The 16,392-nt window shown below is 42.1% G+C and overlaps 1 protein-coding gene across 1 annotated transcript in view; it reads right to left on the reverse strand.

The window, feature by feature from the left end:
• LOC138437863 (scavenger receptor cysteine-rich domain-containing protein DMBT1-like) overlaps nt 1-16,392 on the reverse strand; it is a 226,394-nt gene that overhangs the window by 186,548 nt on the left and 23,454 nt on the right. Inside the window, 6 exon segments of the mRNA XM_069585832.1 lie at nt 155-469; nt 545-637; nt 9,224-9,434; nt 9,437-9,534; nt 9,627-9,918; nt 9,920-9,936. Of these exon segments, the coding sequence (XP_069441933.1) occupies nt 155-469; nt 545-637; nt 9,224-9,434; nt 9,437-9,534; nt 9,627-9,918; nt 9,920-9,936 (1,026 nt within the window).

Raw genomic sequence — 16,392 nt, forward strand, 5'->3', positions numbered from 1 at the left:
GTGAAAGCACCTCGTCTTCACGTCTGCTGAAAAGTCAGCCTCAATGGGAGGAAGCCTTCTACTCTGGTCCTTTCAGCATCTCTCCCTCAGGGCTCAGACCCCCGTACTCCAGGGTTCCACCCAACCCTCAGACAGGACAGTGTGCAGCACAGACCTGAGCAGATGACCCCCGTGTCCTGCTTGTGTCTGCAGTCATGCCACCCCCAGCCTCGGGAAGGACACCTCCACAAGTGGGACTCATTTCCAGCACAGTTCAGGTCATCCAGCCACATGGGCCCTGATCCTGCCCCGAAGTGAGCAGACCCCGTGGCATTAAGGGCTTCTCCACAGCCCAGCTGCCTGCACACCACGTGGGCATCGTCCAGGTCTCAGCTGTCATCACAGATGGTGCTCCAGGAGCCCTGGTCAAGGATCTCCACTCTCCCGGCACAGGGACCGGCTCCGTCCACCAGGCGGACGTCTCTGTTGTCTGAGGAGAGAGAAATGAGATGATGGGGCGTTGACCGGGGAATGAAAAGGGTCTTCTTTCCTGTGGGACCCTCACCTGAGCAGTAGGGGGCGCTCTCCTCTGAGGCCGCAGAGCCTGCTGGTTCAGACAGGAAGTCGTTGCACTGGGGTAGCACCTGGGTCTGGTTTCCTGCAGAAACAGCAATGATCAGAGGGCTGGGAGAGTTGGAAGTTTTTAAACATATCCGCAAAATCTTTACTGTCTTATCCACTGAGAATTCAGATCTATGACTCCTTCTCTTGAAGCTCTGCTGACCTTTGTGAATTCCTACTGAGTGACTTCACTTTCACTTTTCACTTTCATGAATTGGAGAAGGAAATGGCAACCCACTCCAGTGTTCTTGCCTGGAGAATCCCAGGGACGGGGGAGGCTGGTGGGCTGCCATCTGTGGAGTTGCACAGAGTCGGACACGACTGAAGCGACTTAGCAGCAGCAGCAGCAGTAAGCAATAGAAGGGAGTGAAAGTAACATTGCTGGACTCTCAGCAGTAGGTCTGAAAACTCAGGCAGCTTCCTGTGTAATCACTTGGGACTTTGCTTTAGGGCAAGTCTACCTTGTTGAGACTGTCCTGCAGAGACTGTCATGTGCAGGTCTCTGGGCATCCAGTTCAACCCAGCTGCCAGGCTTGTCCATGAACCATCCTGCATCCCCAGCCCAGTTGTGTCCTCTGATGATGTCAGCCCCAGCTGATACTGGGCTACAACCTGATAAGACTCCAAGACAATACAAATCAGAGCACATCCCTAATTCTTTACGCAGGAAATCATGAGAAAAGATTAAAAGGAGTTTTAAGCTGGTAAGTTTTGAAGGAAATTTTGTTATGCAGCAATAGTAACTAAACACTTAAACTTACTATATCACTAAGAATTTATGAAGACAAACGAAGTGTGTGTATTGTGTTCAAAAGGACTTGTATATGCATATGCATAGCATCTTTATCCATAATGACTCAAATTTGGGATGCCACCTAAAACTGGTGACATTGCTTTTGGGCCAAAGTAACAGGCAGAAGCCAGATGGGGTGGAGGAGATTATTAGCAGAAACCTGATGGGCTTGGGCAGTGCTGTCGATGAGGACTGAAAGGAAGTGAGGAAATACCACTGGGGCTGAAGGAAAAATGCACGGTGATCTGTTTTATGCAGAAAAAAATGGTCGCTTTAAGTGACTAGATTTTAAACTAATTTTGTTTCGTGGGAACAGTAACTAGAAAACACTCTCAGCCTCAATAACTCAGTAGTGAAGCAGTAAAACCAATCAGTAAATATTTAGAAGATGTGAACGGTGTGATTACAAAATGGAGTATGTCCTGCCGCATCAGTAAACAGGAATGTCAGAGCCATCAGCAATTGGGAGCCTCCAAATGTGAATCTCTGAGCCTGGAGGGCACCACAAAGGAAGCCCCAAAGGAAGAATAATGCCTGTGATCCAGCAGCTGTCAGCTGCCTCAACTCCCCGCAGTGAGCAGTGAGCAGAGAACTAAGGATGTAATAAAATCAAGAAGCTGGTCCTGGCCCCGGATAGCTGAGATGCATATAAAAAGAATGAATTCAGTGAGCCTGGCTGCTTGCATCTTCCCATGTACAGAAGAGTGATAAGTTATCTGGTTTTCCTTAATGAACAATAATCTTGGATGTTCAGACTACCCGCCTCCTTTGTTGCAACTTCGATATAACCTGACTCCTTCCCCACCTCCTTGGAGCAGTTTCTCGAGGCTGTTTGACATGTTGTCCCCCAGGCTCAAAGTCTTGAGAATTCCCACCAAATAGAACATAACTCTTAACTTCTAGGTTGTGACTATTTTTTTTTTAGGTTGTGACTATTTTTTAAGCTAACACATTTAACAAACATACATCTCAAAATTACAGAATACACCTTATTCCAAGCACTTACAGGTCATTTACTAGGGCTTATCATATACAAAAAGTCAGATCCAAAAAAAATTTTAAGGACTAAAATCATTTTTTTTAATATTTTTTTTACTAAAGTAAAATTAAGCTAAAACAGAAGACAGATAGTAAAACCTTCTTTCCTGAGGTATAATATTCACACAACAAAATATATTGAGCATATTTTCATAAGTTTTGACAATTACATGTGCCAGTGTAACCAACTACCACAATTAAAATTCAGCATATATAGGATTACCCCAAAAGTTCCTACATGCCTTTTGCAACCAATAAAAGCCCAACAAACACAGACCCAGGCAAATACTGATCCATCTTCTATCACAGTGTTACTGAATCCAAGCTCACTCTGCTCACCGCACAACAGAACAATGAATCCAAGAGACGAGCTGTTGAGACAAGGAAGAGACTTTAATGGGGAAGACAGTTGCGGGGGTGGAGGGGGGTTGGTGTAAGGCCAGCACCTCAAAATAAGCATCTTGTCAGGGCCTGGTTGTCAGGCTCTTTTATGGATCAGAGATGAGGGAGAGGTGAGGAAACAAAGTAAAAAAACTATTCAACCCTTGCAAATGTCCCCTACAATGGCTGTCCTTAGGCAGGGGGATGTATTAGTTTCATTTCCTTCAGTTCAGTTCAGTTTAGTTGATCAGTCATGTCCGACTCTTTGTGACCCTGTGGACTTCAGCACACTGGGCCTCCCTGTTCATCACCAGTTCCTGGAATTTACTCAAACTCATGTCCTTTGAGTCACTGATGCCATCCAACCATCTCATCCTCTGTCGTCCCCTTCTCCTCCCACCTTCAATCTTTCTCAGCATCCGGGTCTTTACCAATGAGTCTGTTCTTCACATCAGGTGGTCAAAGTATTGGAGTTTTAGCTTTAGCATCAGTCCTTCCAATGAATGCTCAGGACTGATTTCCTTTAGGATGAACTGGTTGGATCTTCTTGCAGTCCAAGGGACTCTCAAGAGTCTTCTCTAACACTACAGTTCAAAAGCATCAATTCTTCAACGCTCAGCTTTCTTTATTGTCCAACTCTCACAACCATACATGACCACTGGAAAAACCATAGCTTTGACTAGACAGACCTTTGTTGGCAAAGTCATGTCTCTGTTTTTTTATATGCTGTTTAGGTTGGTCATAACTTTTCTTCCAAGGAGCAAGCAGCTTCTAATTTCATGGCTGCAGTCACCATCTGCAGCAATTTTGGAGCCCCCCAAAATAAAGTCTGTCACTGTTTCCATTGTTTCCCCATCTATTTGCCCAGAAGTGATGGGACCAGATGCCATGATCTTAGTTTTCTGAATGTTGAGTTTTAAGCCAACTTTTTCCCACTCCTCTTTCGCTGTCATCAAGAGGCTCTTTAGTTCTTCTTCACTTTCTGCTGTAAGGGTGGTGTCATCTCCATATCTGAGGTTATTGATATTTCTCCCAGCCATCTTGATTCCATTTTGTGCTTCATCCAGCCCAGCGTTTCTTCACAGGTGGACAACTCAGGTTATCTCTCTGAGGCAGGCCATCATATAGGTTTACAATAACAAAAAAGAGTTAAAATCACACAGGAAGATTCAATGTAAATTTTAAACTAACCCTTCCAGGTTACAACAATAGATTAGTTGTGTTTTCTAAGATTTAATAAAATCGTACAATAGGTAATCCCGTTCACATGGCTTCTTTCAGTCAGCACGCACTGAGAGTTTCTGTGTAGTTGGATTTATGAGTAGTTTATTCTTTGTATTGTTTAAACCTTCACATTGTTGAATATGCCATAATTTGTTTTCCATTCTTTCTCTAAAGAAAATTAGAGTGGTATATTATTCTTTTAAATAAAAATATTCTGACTTTTCTAGCTTAAATTTTTTATGGACATATCTTTTCATTCCTCTTGGGTAATAGAAATTTTGAGTAACGTAAAGTTGTCTAAGAGCCGTTTTCTTATACATTATAATCATCAGTATATGAAGGTTCTAGTGGATCAGTATCCTTCTCCAAACTTGGAATTGTCAGTCTCCTTAACTCAAGTCATTCTAGTTTGTGAATTTATCTCATACTTTAATTTGAATTTCCTTAATAACTAGTGATATTGAGTATCTTTTCATTTATTTATTGGCCATTTGTATATCATCTTTAGGGAATTGTCTTTCTTAACCTTTTGCCCACATTTAAACTGGGTATTTCTTATTTTTCTGTTATAAATTTTTCAATTCCTCAGGATACAAGTCCTTTGTTAGACATATTTATTGCAATTAATTTCTTCCTATTAGTGGAATGCCTTTTCATTTTCTTAATGTTTTCTTTTAAAAAGAAAAATATTTTAATTTTGATGAAAATCACTTCTCATTTTTTAACAATTAATGCCGTCTCCAGGATCATGATAGTTGTTCTTATATTTTCTACTACAAGTTTTATAATTGAATTTTTATGGGAATAACCATTTATTGCAGCTACTTTGATGGATTGGGGGTTTTCTGTAGAGTGAAGATGGGGGAATGGGACTTAACAATGTGAAATAAGTATAACAGTTCATTTTCTCCCATGCAGATATTCAGTTAGCAGATGATTTTTTGAAAATATTATATTTTCCCCTTTGAAATATCTCTGTGTCTTTGTAGAATTTCAACTTATATATGGATTTGGATCTCTATTGCTGAACTTTTATGTTCTGTTGATATATTTAGCTATCCTTATTCAATGACCACATTGCTCTGGATACATTGCAGAAAACTTGAAATTAGTTTGCTTCTATTTTTGCCCTTCTTTTTCAAAATTGTTTTATCCATTCTAGTTCCTTCACATTTAAGTATATAATTTAGAATTGAGTTATAAAGTTCTACAAAAATATTGCTTGGATTTTGATTAGGATTAGATTGATCATATAGATCAGCTGAAGCGAATTGACAACCCTCTTATGTTTTCAGATCCATGAATCTGGTATACATCTTTCTTTTCTTAGATGCTCTGTGACTTTCAATGTAAAGTCCTTTAGATATTTTGTTAAGTTTCTTCCTACATATTCAACAGTCTTCATACTATGATAAAGGGAGTCGGATGACTGAGATGGTAAAGAGTCTGCCTGCAATGCGGGAGACCTGGTTCAACCCCTCAGTTAGGAAGACGCTCTGGAGAAGGAAATGGCAACCTACTCCAGTACTCTTGCCTGGAAAATCCCATGGACAGAGGATCCTGGTAGGCTACAGTAGATGGGGTCACAAAGAGTTGGACATGACTGAGTGTTCACTTTTTTATACTATGATAAGTGGAATTTTTCCAAATTTTCCCTATATTTTGCTACTATTAACAAAAATACCACTTATGTTTGCTTTATGCTTCATTGATCATTCATGAAGACAGTCTGTGTATGTGGATAAACTGTATATAAGTCATCAATCTATGGCCCTAAGAAATGTGAACAAGCTAGTCCTGCATGTGACCAGTGGAGTTTCAAATTTTAAACAGCACGTTATATTCCTTTAGTTATTCCTCTTTATTCAGTAATTTTTCTGCTACTTCTATGACTCTTCATCTTCGATTTTTAGTTTAATTATAGTGTTTCTGAGAGAAGGTCTTTTGCATTCGGATTGTTCAGTTCAGTTCAGTTCAGTCGCTCAGTCGTGTCCGACTCTTTGCGACCCCATGAATCACAACACGCCAGGCCTCCCTGTCCATCACCATCTCCCGGAGTTCACTCAGACTCATGTCCATCGAGTCCGTGATGCCATCCAGCCATCTCATCCTCGGTCGTCCCTTTCTCCTACTGCCCCCAATCCCTCCCAGCATCAGAGTCTTTTCCAATGAGTCAACTCTTCGCATGAGGTGGCCAAAGTACTGGGGTTTCAGCTTCAGCATCATTCCCTCCAAAGAAATCCCAGGGCTGATCTCCTTCAGAATGGACTGGTTGGATCTCCTTGCAGTCCAAGGGACTCTCAAGAGTCTTCTCCAACACCACAGTTCAAAAGCATCAATTCTTCGGCGCTCAGCCTTCTTCACAGTCCAACTCTCACATCCATACATGACCACAGGAAAAACCATAGCCTTGACTGGATGGACCTTAGTCGGCAAAGTAATGTCTCTGCTTTTGAACATGCTATCTAGGTTGGTCATAACTTTTCTTCCAAGGAGTAAGTGTCTTTTAATTTCATGGCTGCAATCACCATCTGCAGTCATTTGGGAGCCCAAAAAAATAAAGTCTGACACTGTTTCTACTGTTTCCCCATCTATTTCCCATGAAGTGATGGGACCGGATGCCATGATCTTCGTTTCCTGGATGTTGAGCTTTAAGCCAACTTTTTCACTCTCCTCTTTCACTTTCATCAAGAGGCTTTTTAGCTCCTCTTCACTTTCTGCCATAAGGGTGGCGTCATCTGCATATCTGAGGTTATTGATATTTCTCCCTGCAATCTTGATTCCAGCTTGTGTTTCTTCCAGTCCAGTGTTTCTCATGATGTACTCTGCATATAAGTTAAATAAGCAGGGTGACAATATACAGCCTTGACGTACACCTTTTCCTATATGGAGCCAGTCTGTTGTTCCATGTCCAGTGGTGAACTGTTAGCATTATCAACTTGAATTTTCAAGCCTCTCCCCAAGTTAGAAAAGTTCACAGCTATTATTCATTTAAATACATTTTCTCCCACCCTCTCTCTCTCTTCATCTAGACCCCCAATTACTTTAATAATATTTGTATGTCAGATAGAGACCCATGAATCACATAGAATATCTTTGTTCTTTTTTACTCATTCCATTAGTTCTACACTGACTGATTATTTCAAAGGTTATATCCCGTAGCCAATGATTCTGTCTTGAATTTGATCTGCTCTGTTGTAGATGCTCTCTATTGCATTTTTTTTCCATTTCATTTATTAAATTCTTCAGCACCAGAATTTCTATTTCATTCTTTTTATAACTTCTCTTTATTAAATTTCTCATTTTGTTCATCTATTATTTCCCTGACTTAATTGAATTGTCTTTCTGTCTTTTCTTGTAGTTCATTCAGTTTCCTCAAAACAGCTATGTTGGATTCTTTACGAGCTGGATCACAAAGTTCCATGTCATTGACATGTGTATCTTTGTCAGTTTTGCAAAGTTACTGTTACTCTTTGGTGATGACATCTTTCCTTGATTCTTCAAGTTCCTTGCAATTTTTCCCTGCTGCTTTTGCTTTAGATTGTGACACCCCATCAAATCTTTACTAATTACCTTAAAGGAGTGTGTACTCTTCTCTGACCTTATATAGACTCACTTGCTCTGCATTTCTTGTTCCTTCTTGTAACAGAAACAAGCTTTTATGCCTTGTCTGATGCTTACAACTCACCAGGCAGTTGGAAACCTCTCTTCTGTTTTGCAGAATGTTGTGCTACATCTCAAGTCTATGGTTACCTCCTTGCCCACAGACTCTAGTCTATTTTTTCAAGATCACTCCATGTACTGGAGTTTGCTCTCATTTCCACACTTGGGAGCATACAAAAGCAGCTTTCAGAATGGTGACAGTAAGTATGAGTTTAATACTCAGGGGATTCTAGTATCCACAGGCCTAGGGAAGGAGACTTTTGTTGACATTCTCCTAGAGGCTTGTGGATGGGCTTCCTGCTCAAGCCCTGAGCATAGTCAGTACTAAGTTGCATCCCTTTTACTCCCTTTGCCATTTTTAATGACCTTTCATGTTTCCTCTTTGCCCACAGTCAAGGAGGTTCAACCCCAGAACGCTGGGTTTTGCTGGAGAGAAACTGGTCTCCCCAGCAGTACTGAGTGGGCACTAGCTCACTGTTCTCCTTTTCCCCCATTGGAGAGGCCCCACTGGATAGTTCAAGTTTATGCCGTGTCACCTTGGAGTGAGGGGCAGCACTGGCAAAATTCTTTAATCCTCTCCAATCATTCAAACTTTTATTTGGCTTCAACAGAGTACTGAAATCTCCCTTCAGGAATCCTGGACTTCTAACAGTTTTCCTAAGTGACTAACCAAGTCAGCACTCACCAGGTTTTTCCAGATTTTGCATGACCATAGCCCAGGGCGTTGGGACAGGTTCACTAGTTTCTGCTGAGTCCAATCTGTACCAATGTCTATCTGCCTATTACTGATGCCCAGATGGGTGATCATCTTCATGTTGGATCCCACAACTCTCACAGAAGCTCTTTTAATCATGGATGTATGGTTAATTACTTGTTATAGAGAGAAGCAAATGGAGGGATATCTTATACCACCATGATGCTGACATCATTTCCTCTTTACCAAGACTTAAACATTTAGCTAAAGTGAAAATTCTTTGAATAGTACCAGTTTAAATGACACAAGAACCAACAGAAAATCTGAATAATTCTGACTTATTAAAAAATACAGAATTTGTATTTAAATTTTCCCACTATGAAACCAAAAGAAAACAACTTCAGGTTCAAATGTATTTCAGAAAAAAAAAAACAGTTAATAATAACTTGTGAAATCAGAATTTCCTGAAATTGAATAATGTCTTTGTACTTAAGAAATACATGGTGAGATAAATGGTAAAGGAATCTGATGGGTATGGTAATTCTCACATGATTCAGCAGGAAAGAAAAAAAACTACCCTGACTGAGATATATATACTTATTTCTTATACATCCCTCTCCATGATTATACTTAAATAGCCATGTTTACTCAACAAATGTGTTTCCCTTAATGCTTCTTGCCCCTGATCTGAAAAATGAGTGAATAACAATGGAACCTGTATTTCATTGTGAAACTTCAAACTTCTGAAGCCAGTTTTCCCTCTCTCTCTGCTCTTGAGGACATTTCACTCCATGAGCATCCTGGGTACCAGTAGCCCTTCTCTCTCTTACCTGAGCAGATCACAGAGGCCATGTTTCCATGGGAACAGTCAGGACCACCCAGGGCAAACACAGGGCATTCCCACAGGAAGGACTCATTACCCAAGCAGTGAAATTGGGCTTTCCAGAGCTAATCACTTCCTTCTGCTCCTTTTGGGGTGGAGATGGCAACTCCACAGCAGAGCTGACGACAGACAACATTGGCATTGGCCAGACTCCGGTGGGGGAGGCACAGAGCGCTCTCCATCGTCCAGAAATGTTCGTCTCCACCTGCCCCTCACACTGAGAGGAGCCGTTTTTCATGAGCTTAGCTTCTGTGTATGCTGGTTGGAAAAGACAAAATTTCAACTAAATCTCATGTTTTCTCACCTTAACAGAGTGTGCAGGGAAGTTAAAGTCCTGATCTGCATTTCACCTGAGCAGACAACCTGAACAGCTCCACTGTGATGACAGGTGCCCCCTGGACAGGGCACTCTGGGGCAGGACCAGAGCTCAGGCTCCTCCCCTTTACACCTGAACTCTTCAGCCCAGACCCGGCCATCGGACTCTCTGAAGGGCATGTGTCCCAGGACAGACACAGCCTTGCCACACCCCAGCTCTGCCCAAATAACCTGGGCAGTGGGCAGTGTGAAGTTTCCATCAGACACTGGGATCCAGGCTTCTCCATAACGTACTTCTACTCGCCCTGAGCAGGGTCCATTTGCGCTCAGCCAGGCGCACAAATCCTAAGAGAAAAACAACAATAAACCCAGTAAGTGTTCATGATCCTGGCTTAACAATTGGAAACAATGTGTCACAGGCAATGATGTGAAAGCTTTTCTTTTCCAGGAGTGGAGCAGAAAGAAAGAATTTAAAAGTCACTGTCAGAGTTGCATTTTCATGAGCAAGTTTCTGAAAAGAAACCCAGAAGCAGGGTCAGCTTAGAATGACTGAACCCCAAAAATATATCCTTTGACGTTGATTAGAAATATGAATTCCTTATCTAGAGGCCAGGAAACTACAGGGCCCAAGACAGATCATGTGTAATGGCTGAACACCAGGAATGTATATTTTAGCATTAGTTGGAGAAGTATATTTTTCATTTAGGAGCCTGGGACCTATAGAGCCCAAAGATATAATGCATAATGTGTGGGCACTCAAACTTGAGTATAGAGACATGAAGAACAGAACTAACCCAGAGCAAAATGGCTATAAGACAGAAGAGACCTATCATCTAGACAAAATTAGAAAGCTTTCCTAAGACTTGTGGGGCTAATAGTCTGATCAGTTTTCTCCACCATGAGCCACTCCTCAAGTGGCTTGGGGTAGAGAAAAGCATAAAGGTTGGATCCATGTATGCATGCCAACCTGTAGATGGATGATGGCCCAAGAGAAGAAATACTGACATAATAACTAATCCATTTTTATGCTACTGAATTTTATTTTTCTGATAATTTTTGATGGCAAAATATTCCAAGAATTTCTTAGATGACCTAAATGGGAGAAAAGATTAATCTGTTATGTTAAGTAAGCTCAGAGAGTCACAGGAGAGACAAGGGGTGGTGTTAGATATTTCTCTTGAAAACCTGGGATTCGTCAATGAACCTGGGAGAGAGTGAGTTCTGAGTTGAAGTTTACATGAGTTTACAAGAGTGTAAGTTTACAGTGAGTTTGCCAAAAAGCTCCTAATACAGGTTTTTCTTCTGAGACAGGAATTGTAGAAAATGCTAAGGAGTGATATTAATTGATTTTAATTCTATCATTGTGCTAATTCTGTGTTTATATCTTACATCAGTGAGATGACAAAAACGAAGGTTCCCCAACCCTCATTCTCCCACAGAAACAGTGTCCCCAGCTACATGCCTGCCAACTCCAGACAGAACTGTGAACACATAAGCTGCTCCCTGATGTGGCACCAACCCTGCACCACTTGATCCTGGGCAGTCCTCTCTGCCCAGACATCCAAATGCCACACCATTTGGCATCCCTGACAACAGGATTGTCAACTGTGGACGTGAGTGTGAGTGCAGATTCTAGTGCACCCTGCAACCTAGGCTCTGCCTCACTTTACCACACAAGGGAGGCAATCCTGCCCACTTCAGCACCCAGAGGAAGCAACACCCATCCATGCACCTGCCAACAGGGCCACTGACCAGAGACGCAACAGCAGCCCCAACAGCAGCCATGTAACCTGACTCCAGTTTTGGGGACCACAAGACCAGAGGCAGTCCTATCGGTTCAAGGACAAGGCAGTAGATCTTTATTTGTTGAAATCATTCTGTAAATTCTAGAAGTGTCTGCTCCTTCAAATGCACACTCACTAATCCAAGCCTACACAGATCATGAAGACCCTGGAAGATATGATACCACTTAAGGAAACCAGTAAGTCTCCAGCAACCTACCCTGAAAAAAATGAAAATTTATGAACTGCTTGACAAAAAAATTTAAAATCATTGTGTCAAACTCAGTGACTGTAAGTGAACACAAACAGATAATCAAGTACCATCAGGAAAAGAGTACATGAACAAACGGCAAAGTTTAATAAAAAAAAAAAAATAGAAAACACAGTGATCACTTTGGCAGCACATATACTGAAAAACAGAAAACACAAAAGGAAACCAGACAGAATTTCTGGAATTCAAGGATACAATAACTGAAGTGAAAAAGTCAACAGAGTGCTCCAAGCAAACTGTATCATGCAAAACCAAGGATCAGCAAACTTTGCTTTGCTAAGTCACTTCAGTCGTGTCCGACTTTGTGCAACCCCATAGATGGCAGCCCACCAGGCTCCCCTGTCCCTGGGATTCTCCAGGCAAGAACACTGGAGTGGGTTGCCATTTCCTTCTCCAGTGCATGAAAGTGAAAAGTGAAAGTGAATTTGCTCAGTCGTGTCAGACTCTTAGTGACCCCATGGACTGCAGCCCACCAGGCTCCTCCGTCCATGGGATTTTCTAGGCAAGAGTACTGGAGTGGAGTGCCATTGCCTTCTCCAAACTTAAGAACAGGTTATTTCAAATTGTCTTGTTATGAAGGACCTAAGCTACTCCATTTTGTTAACAGAAAAACTCCATTTTGTAAAGTTCCGGGAAAAGAGCCTTTGGAAATCCAAGAGCCTTTGGAAATCCCCTGACCTCACCCCACCTCCCATGAGCCAATCGGACCCCAGACCAAAATCTCCTGACTTAATGCTCAGGAACTTGTGGTCTACCTAGACAATAGGGACCAATCAAGAACCAATACACAACCCTTCGAAAGAAAGTAACCAATCAGACGTTCCCCTACCTAGAAATCCTTTTTTTCCATGTCTACTCCCTATATAAGCAATGTAATCCAAAACCCGGGGCTCCTCCCTATAGCCACTGTGTCGGTATCGGTGGGAGCCCCAGCTCGAGCTTGGTAATAAAAACTCTCCAGCTTTTACATCAGATATTGGCTCCCTGGTGGTCATTGGGAGATTTCGCGACTTGGGCATAACAGTTAGAGGAACAAATCAAGTAATGATGTGAGCCTAGGACCGTAAAGAAAGCTGAACACCAAAAAGAACTGATGCTTTTGAGTTGTGGCTCTGGAGAAGACTCTTGAGAGTCCCTTGGACTACAAAGAGATCAAACCAGTCAATCCTAAAGGAAATTAGTCCTGAATACTTACTGGAAGGACTGATGCTGAAGATGAAGCTTCAATATTTTGGCCACCTGATGCTGAAAGTGGACTAACTATAAAAGACCCTGATGCTGAGAAAGATTGAAGGCAAAAGGAGACAGGGTTGGCAGAGGATGATATAGTTAGATGGCATCACTGACTCAATGGACATGACTCCGAGCAAGCTCAGGGATATAGTGAAGGACAGAGGGACCTGGCATACTGCAATCTGTGGGGTCACAAAGAGTTAAACCTGTCTTAACAACTGAACAACAATTCTTTCTGGTATAAGACTGCCTAGCAATGCCTGGCATCCAGTCAAAAAACTACTAGGCTTCTAAAAAGAAATATATAACCCATAAAAAAAAATTTTAATGGTAAATCATTAAAAGCAAATTCAGAAATTACAGAGATGATTGAATTGGCTGAAAAGGTCTTTAAACCTCTAATATAAATATACCTTGGGTTTTTCTGGTGGCTCAGGAGGTACAGAAGTGAAGTGAAAGTTGCTCACTCATGTCTAACTCTTTGCAATCCCATGGACTATATGGTCCATGGAATTCTCTGGACCAGAATACTGGACTGGGTAGCCTTTCCCTTCTCCAGGGGATCTTCCCAACCCAGGGATCGAACCCAGGTCTCCTGTATTGGAGGCAAATTCTTTACCAGCTGAGCAGCAAGGGAAGCCCAGAATACTGGAATGGGTAGTCTATCCCTTCTCCAGAGGATCTTCCCGAGCCAGGTATCAAACAAGGATCTCCTGCATTACAGGCAGATTCTTTACCAACTGAGCTATCAGGGAAGCCCTCAGAAAGTAAAGAATCTGCCTGCCATGCAGGAGACCTAGGTTCAATCCCTGGGTTAGGAAGATTCCCTGGAGAAGGGAATAGCTACCCACTCCACTATTCTGGCCTGGCAAATCCCATGGGCAGAGCAGCGTGGAGGCTACAATCCATGGGGCCACACAGAGTCAGACAAAAGATCAGTTTTCATTCCAATCCCAAAGAAAGATAATGCCAAAGAATGCTCAAATTACCACACAATTGCACTCATCTCACAAGATAGCAAAGTAATGCACAAAATTCTCCAAGCCAGACTTCAACAGTTCGTGAACTGTGAACTTCCAGATGTTCAAGTTGGATTTAAAAAAGGCAGAGGAACCAGAGATCAAATTGCCAACACCCATTGGATCATTGGAAAAGCAAGAGAGTTCCAGAAAAACATCTACTTCTGCTTTATTGACTATGCCAAAGCCTTTGACTGTGTGGATCACAACAAACTGGAAAATTCTTCAAGAGATGGGAATACCAGACCACCTGACCTGCCTCTTGAGAAACCTATATGCAGGTCAGGAAGCAATTGCTAGAACTGGACATGGAACAACAGACTGGTTCCAAATTGGGAAAGGGATATGTCAAGGCTGTATATTGTCACCCTGCTTATTTAACTTATATGCAGAGTACATCATGAGAAATGCTGAACTGGATGAAGCACAAGCTGGAATCAAGAATGCCAGGAGAAATATCAATAACCTCAGAAATGCAGATGACACCACCCTTATGGCAGAAAGTGAAGAACTAAAGAGCCTCTTGATGAGAGTGAAAGAAGAGAGTGAAAAAGTTGGCTTAAAGCTCAACATTCAGAAAACTTAGATCATGGCATCTGGTCCCATCATTCATGGCAAATAGATGTGGAAACAGTTACAGACTTTATTTGGGGGGACTGAAAAAATCACTGCAGATGGTGACTGCAGCCATGAAATTAAAAGATGCTTGCTCCTTGGAAGAAAAGTTATGACCAACCTAGACAGCATATTGGGAGAAGGAAATAGCAACCCACTCCAGTATTCTTGTCTAGAGACTCCCTTGGACAGAGGAGCCTGGTGGTCTGCTGTCCATAGGGTCGCACAGAGTTGGACACAACTGAAGTGACTTAGCAGCAGCAGCAACAGCAGACAGCATATTAAAAACAGAGACATTACTTTGCCAACAAAGGTCTGTCTAGTCAAAACTATGGTTTTTCCAGTAGTCATGTATGGATGTGAGAGTTGGACTATAAAGAAAGCTGAGCGCCAAAGAATTGATACTTTTGAACTGTGGTGTTGGAGAAGACACTTGAGAGTTCCTTGGACTGCAAGGAGATCCAACCAGTCCATCCTAAAGGAAATCAGTCCTGAGCATTCATTGGAAGGACTGATGCTGAAGCTGAAACTCCAATATTTTGACCACCTGATGCAAAGAACTGACTCCTTGGAAGAGAGACCCTGGTGCTGAGAAAGATTGAAGGCAGGAGGAGAAAGGGACGACAGAGGATGAGATGATTGGGTGGTATCACTGACTCAATGGATATGAGCTTGAGCAAGCTGCAGGAGATGATGAAGGACAGGGAGGCCTGGCATGCTTCAATTCATGGGGTTGCAAAGAGTCAGACACAACTAATTGACTGAACTGAACTGAACTGAGAGAGTCAGACACAAATGAGCAACTAACACACACAGTGAGGTATAAAAACAAGTAGAGAAAAAAAAACTAGAAAAAAGCAAATGGAGCTTCCAAAATGGAAAATACAATATCTGGAATGAAAAATTTTCTGGATTAACTTAACAAGAGGCTAGACATTGCAGAATAAAAGAACTGAAAATTTGATACATAGCAATTGACTATCCAAATTGAAATAGAGAAAAAAGGCAGAAACATATGAGTGGAAAATTAGTGGTATGCGGAATATCAGACCATGTAATGAGAGGGTAACAGGCAGGAAGTCCAGGGGCCTCCAAACGGAGGAGATAGCCTGCAAGTGTCAAATATTTTTATCTCTCTTAAGCAGAGAAGGCGATGGCAACCCACTCCAGTACTCTTGCCTGGAAAATCTCATGGACGAAGGAGCCTGGAAGGCTGCAGCCCATGGGGTCGCTAAGGGTTGGACATGACTCAGAGACTTCACTTTCACTTTTCACTTTCCTGCATTGGAGAAGGAAATGGCAACCCACTCCAGTGTTCTTGCCTGGAGAATCCCAGGGACGGGGGAGCCTGGTGGGCTGCCGTCTATGGGGTCGCACAGAGTCAGACACGACTGAAGTGACTTAGCTTAAGTGGCAGGAGGAAACAAACAAGCGATATTTTTTCCTTCTCTATACAAATTTAAAAGGAGGTTTCTCTTAAAATTCTGTGTTGCCATAGTGACACCTGGTTTCACCTGAAGTTAACCAGTGCCTTTTTATTATGGAAATGTTTATCTTAAGCTATGCTAATGTACTATGCATTTACCCCAAACTCTGTCTTCAAGTCGGTTCGCCTTTTGGCTCAGAACCTACTTGACAAACCAGTATGGTATACTCAGATATTGTTCCTCTAATCTATATAATGCTCAAACACCCGCATAATTGCACTCATGTCACATGCTAGTAAAGTAATGCTCAAAATTCTTCAAGCCAGGCTTCAGCAGTACGTGAACCGTGAACTTCCTGATGTTCAAGCTGGTTTTAGAAAAGGTGGAGGAACCAGAGATCAAATTGCCAACATCTGCTGGATCATGGAAAAAGCAAGAGAGTTCCAGAAAAACAT

The sequence above is a fragment of the Ovis canadensis genome, chromosome 3, assembly GCF_042477335.2.
Source record: "Ovis canadensis isolate MfBH-ARS-UI-01 breed Bighorn chromosome 3, ARS-UI_OviCan_v2, whole genome shotgun sequence".
In the NCBI taxonomy this organism is placed as follows: domain Eukaryota; kingdom Metazoa; phylum Chordata; class Mammalia; order Artiodactyla; family Bovidae; genus Ovis; species Ovis canadensis.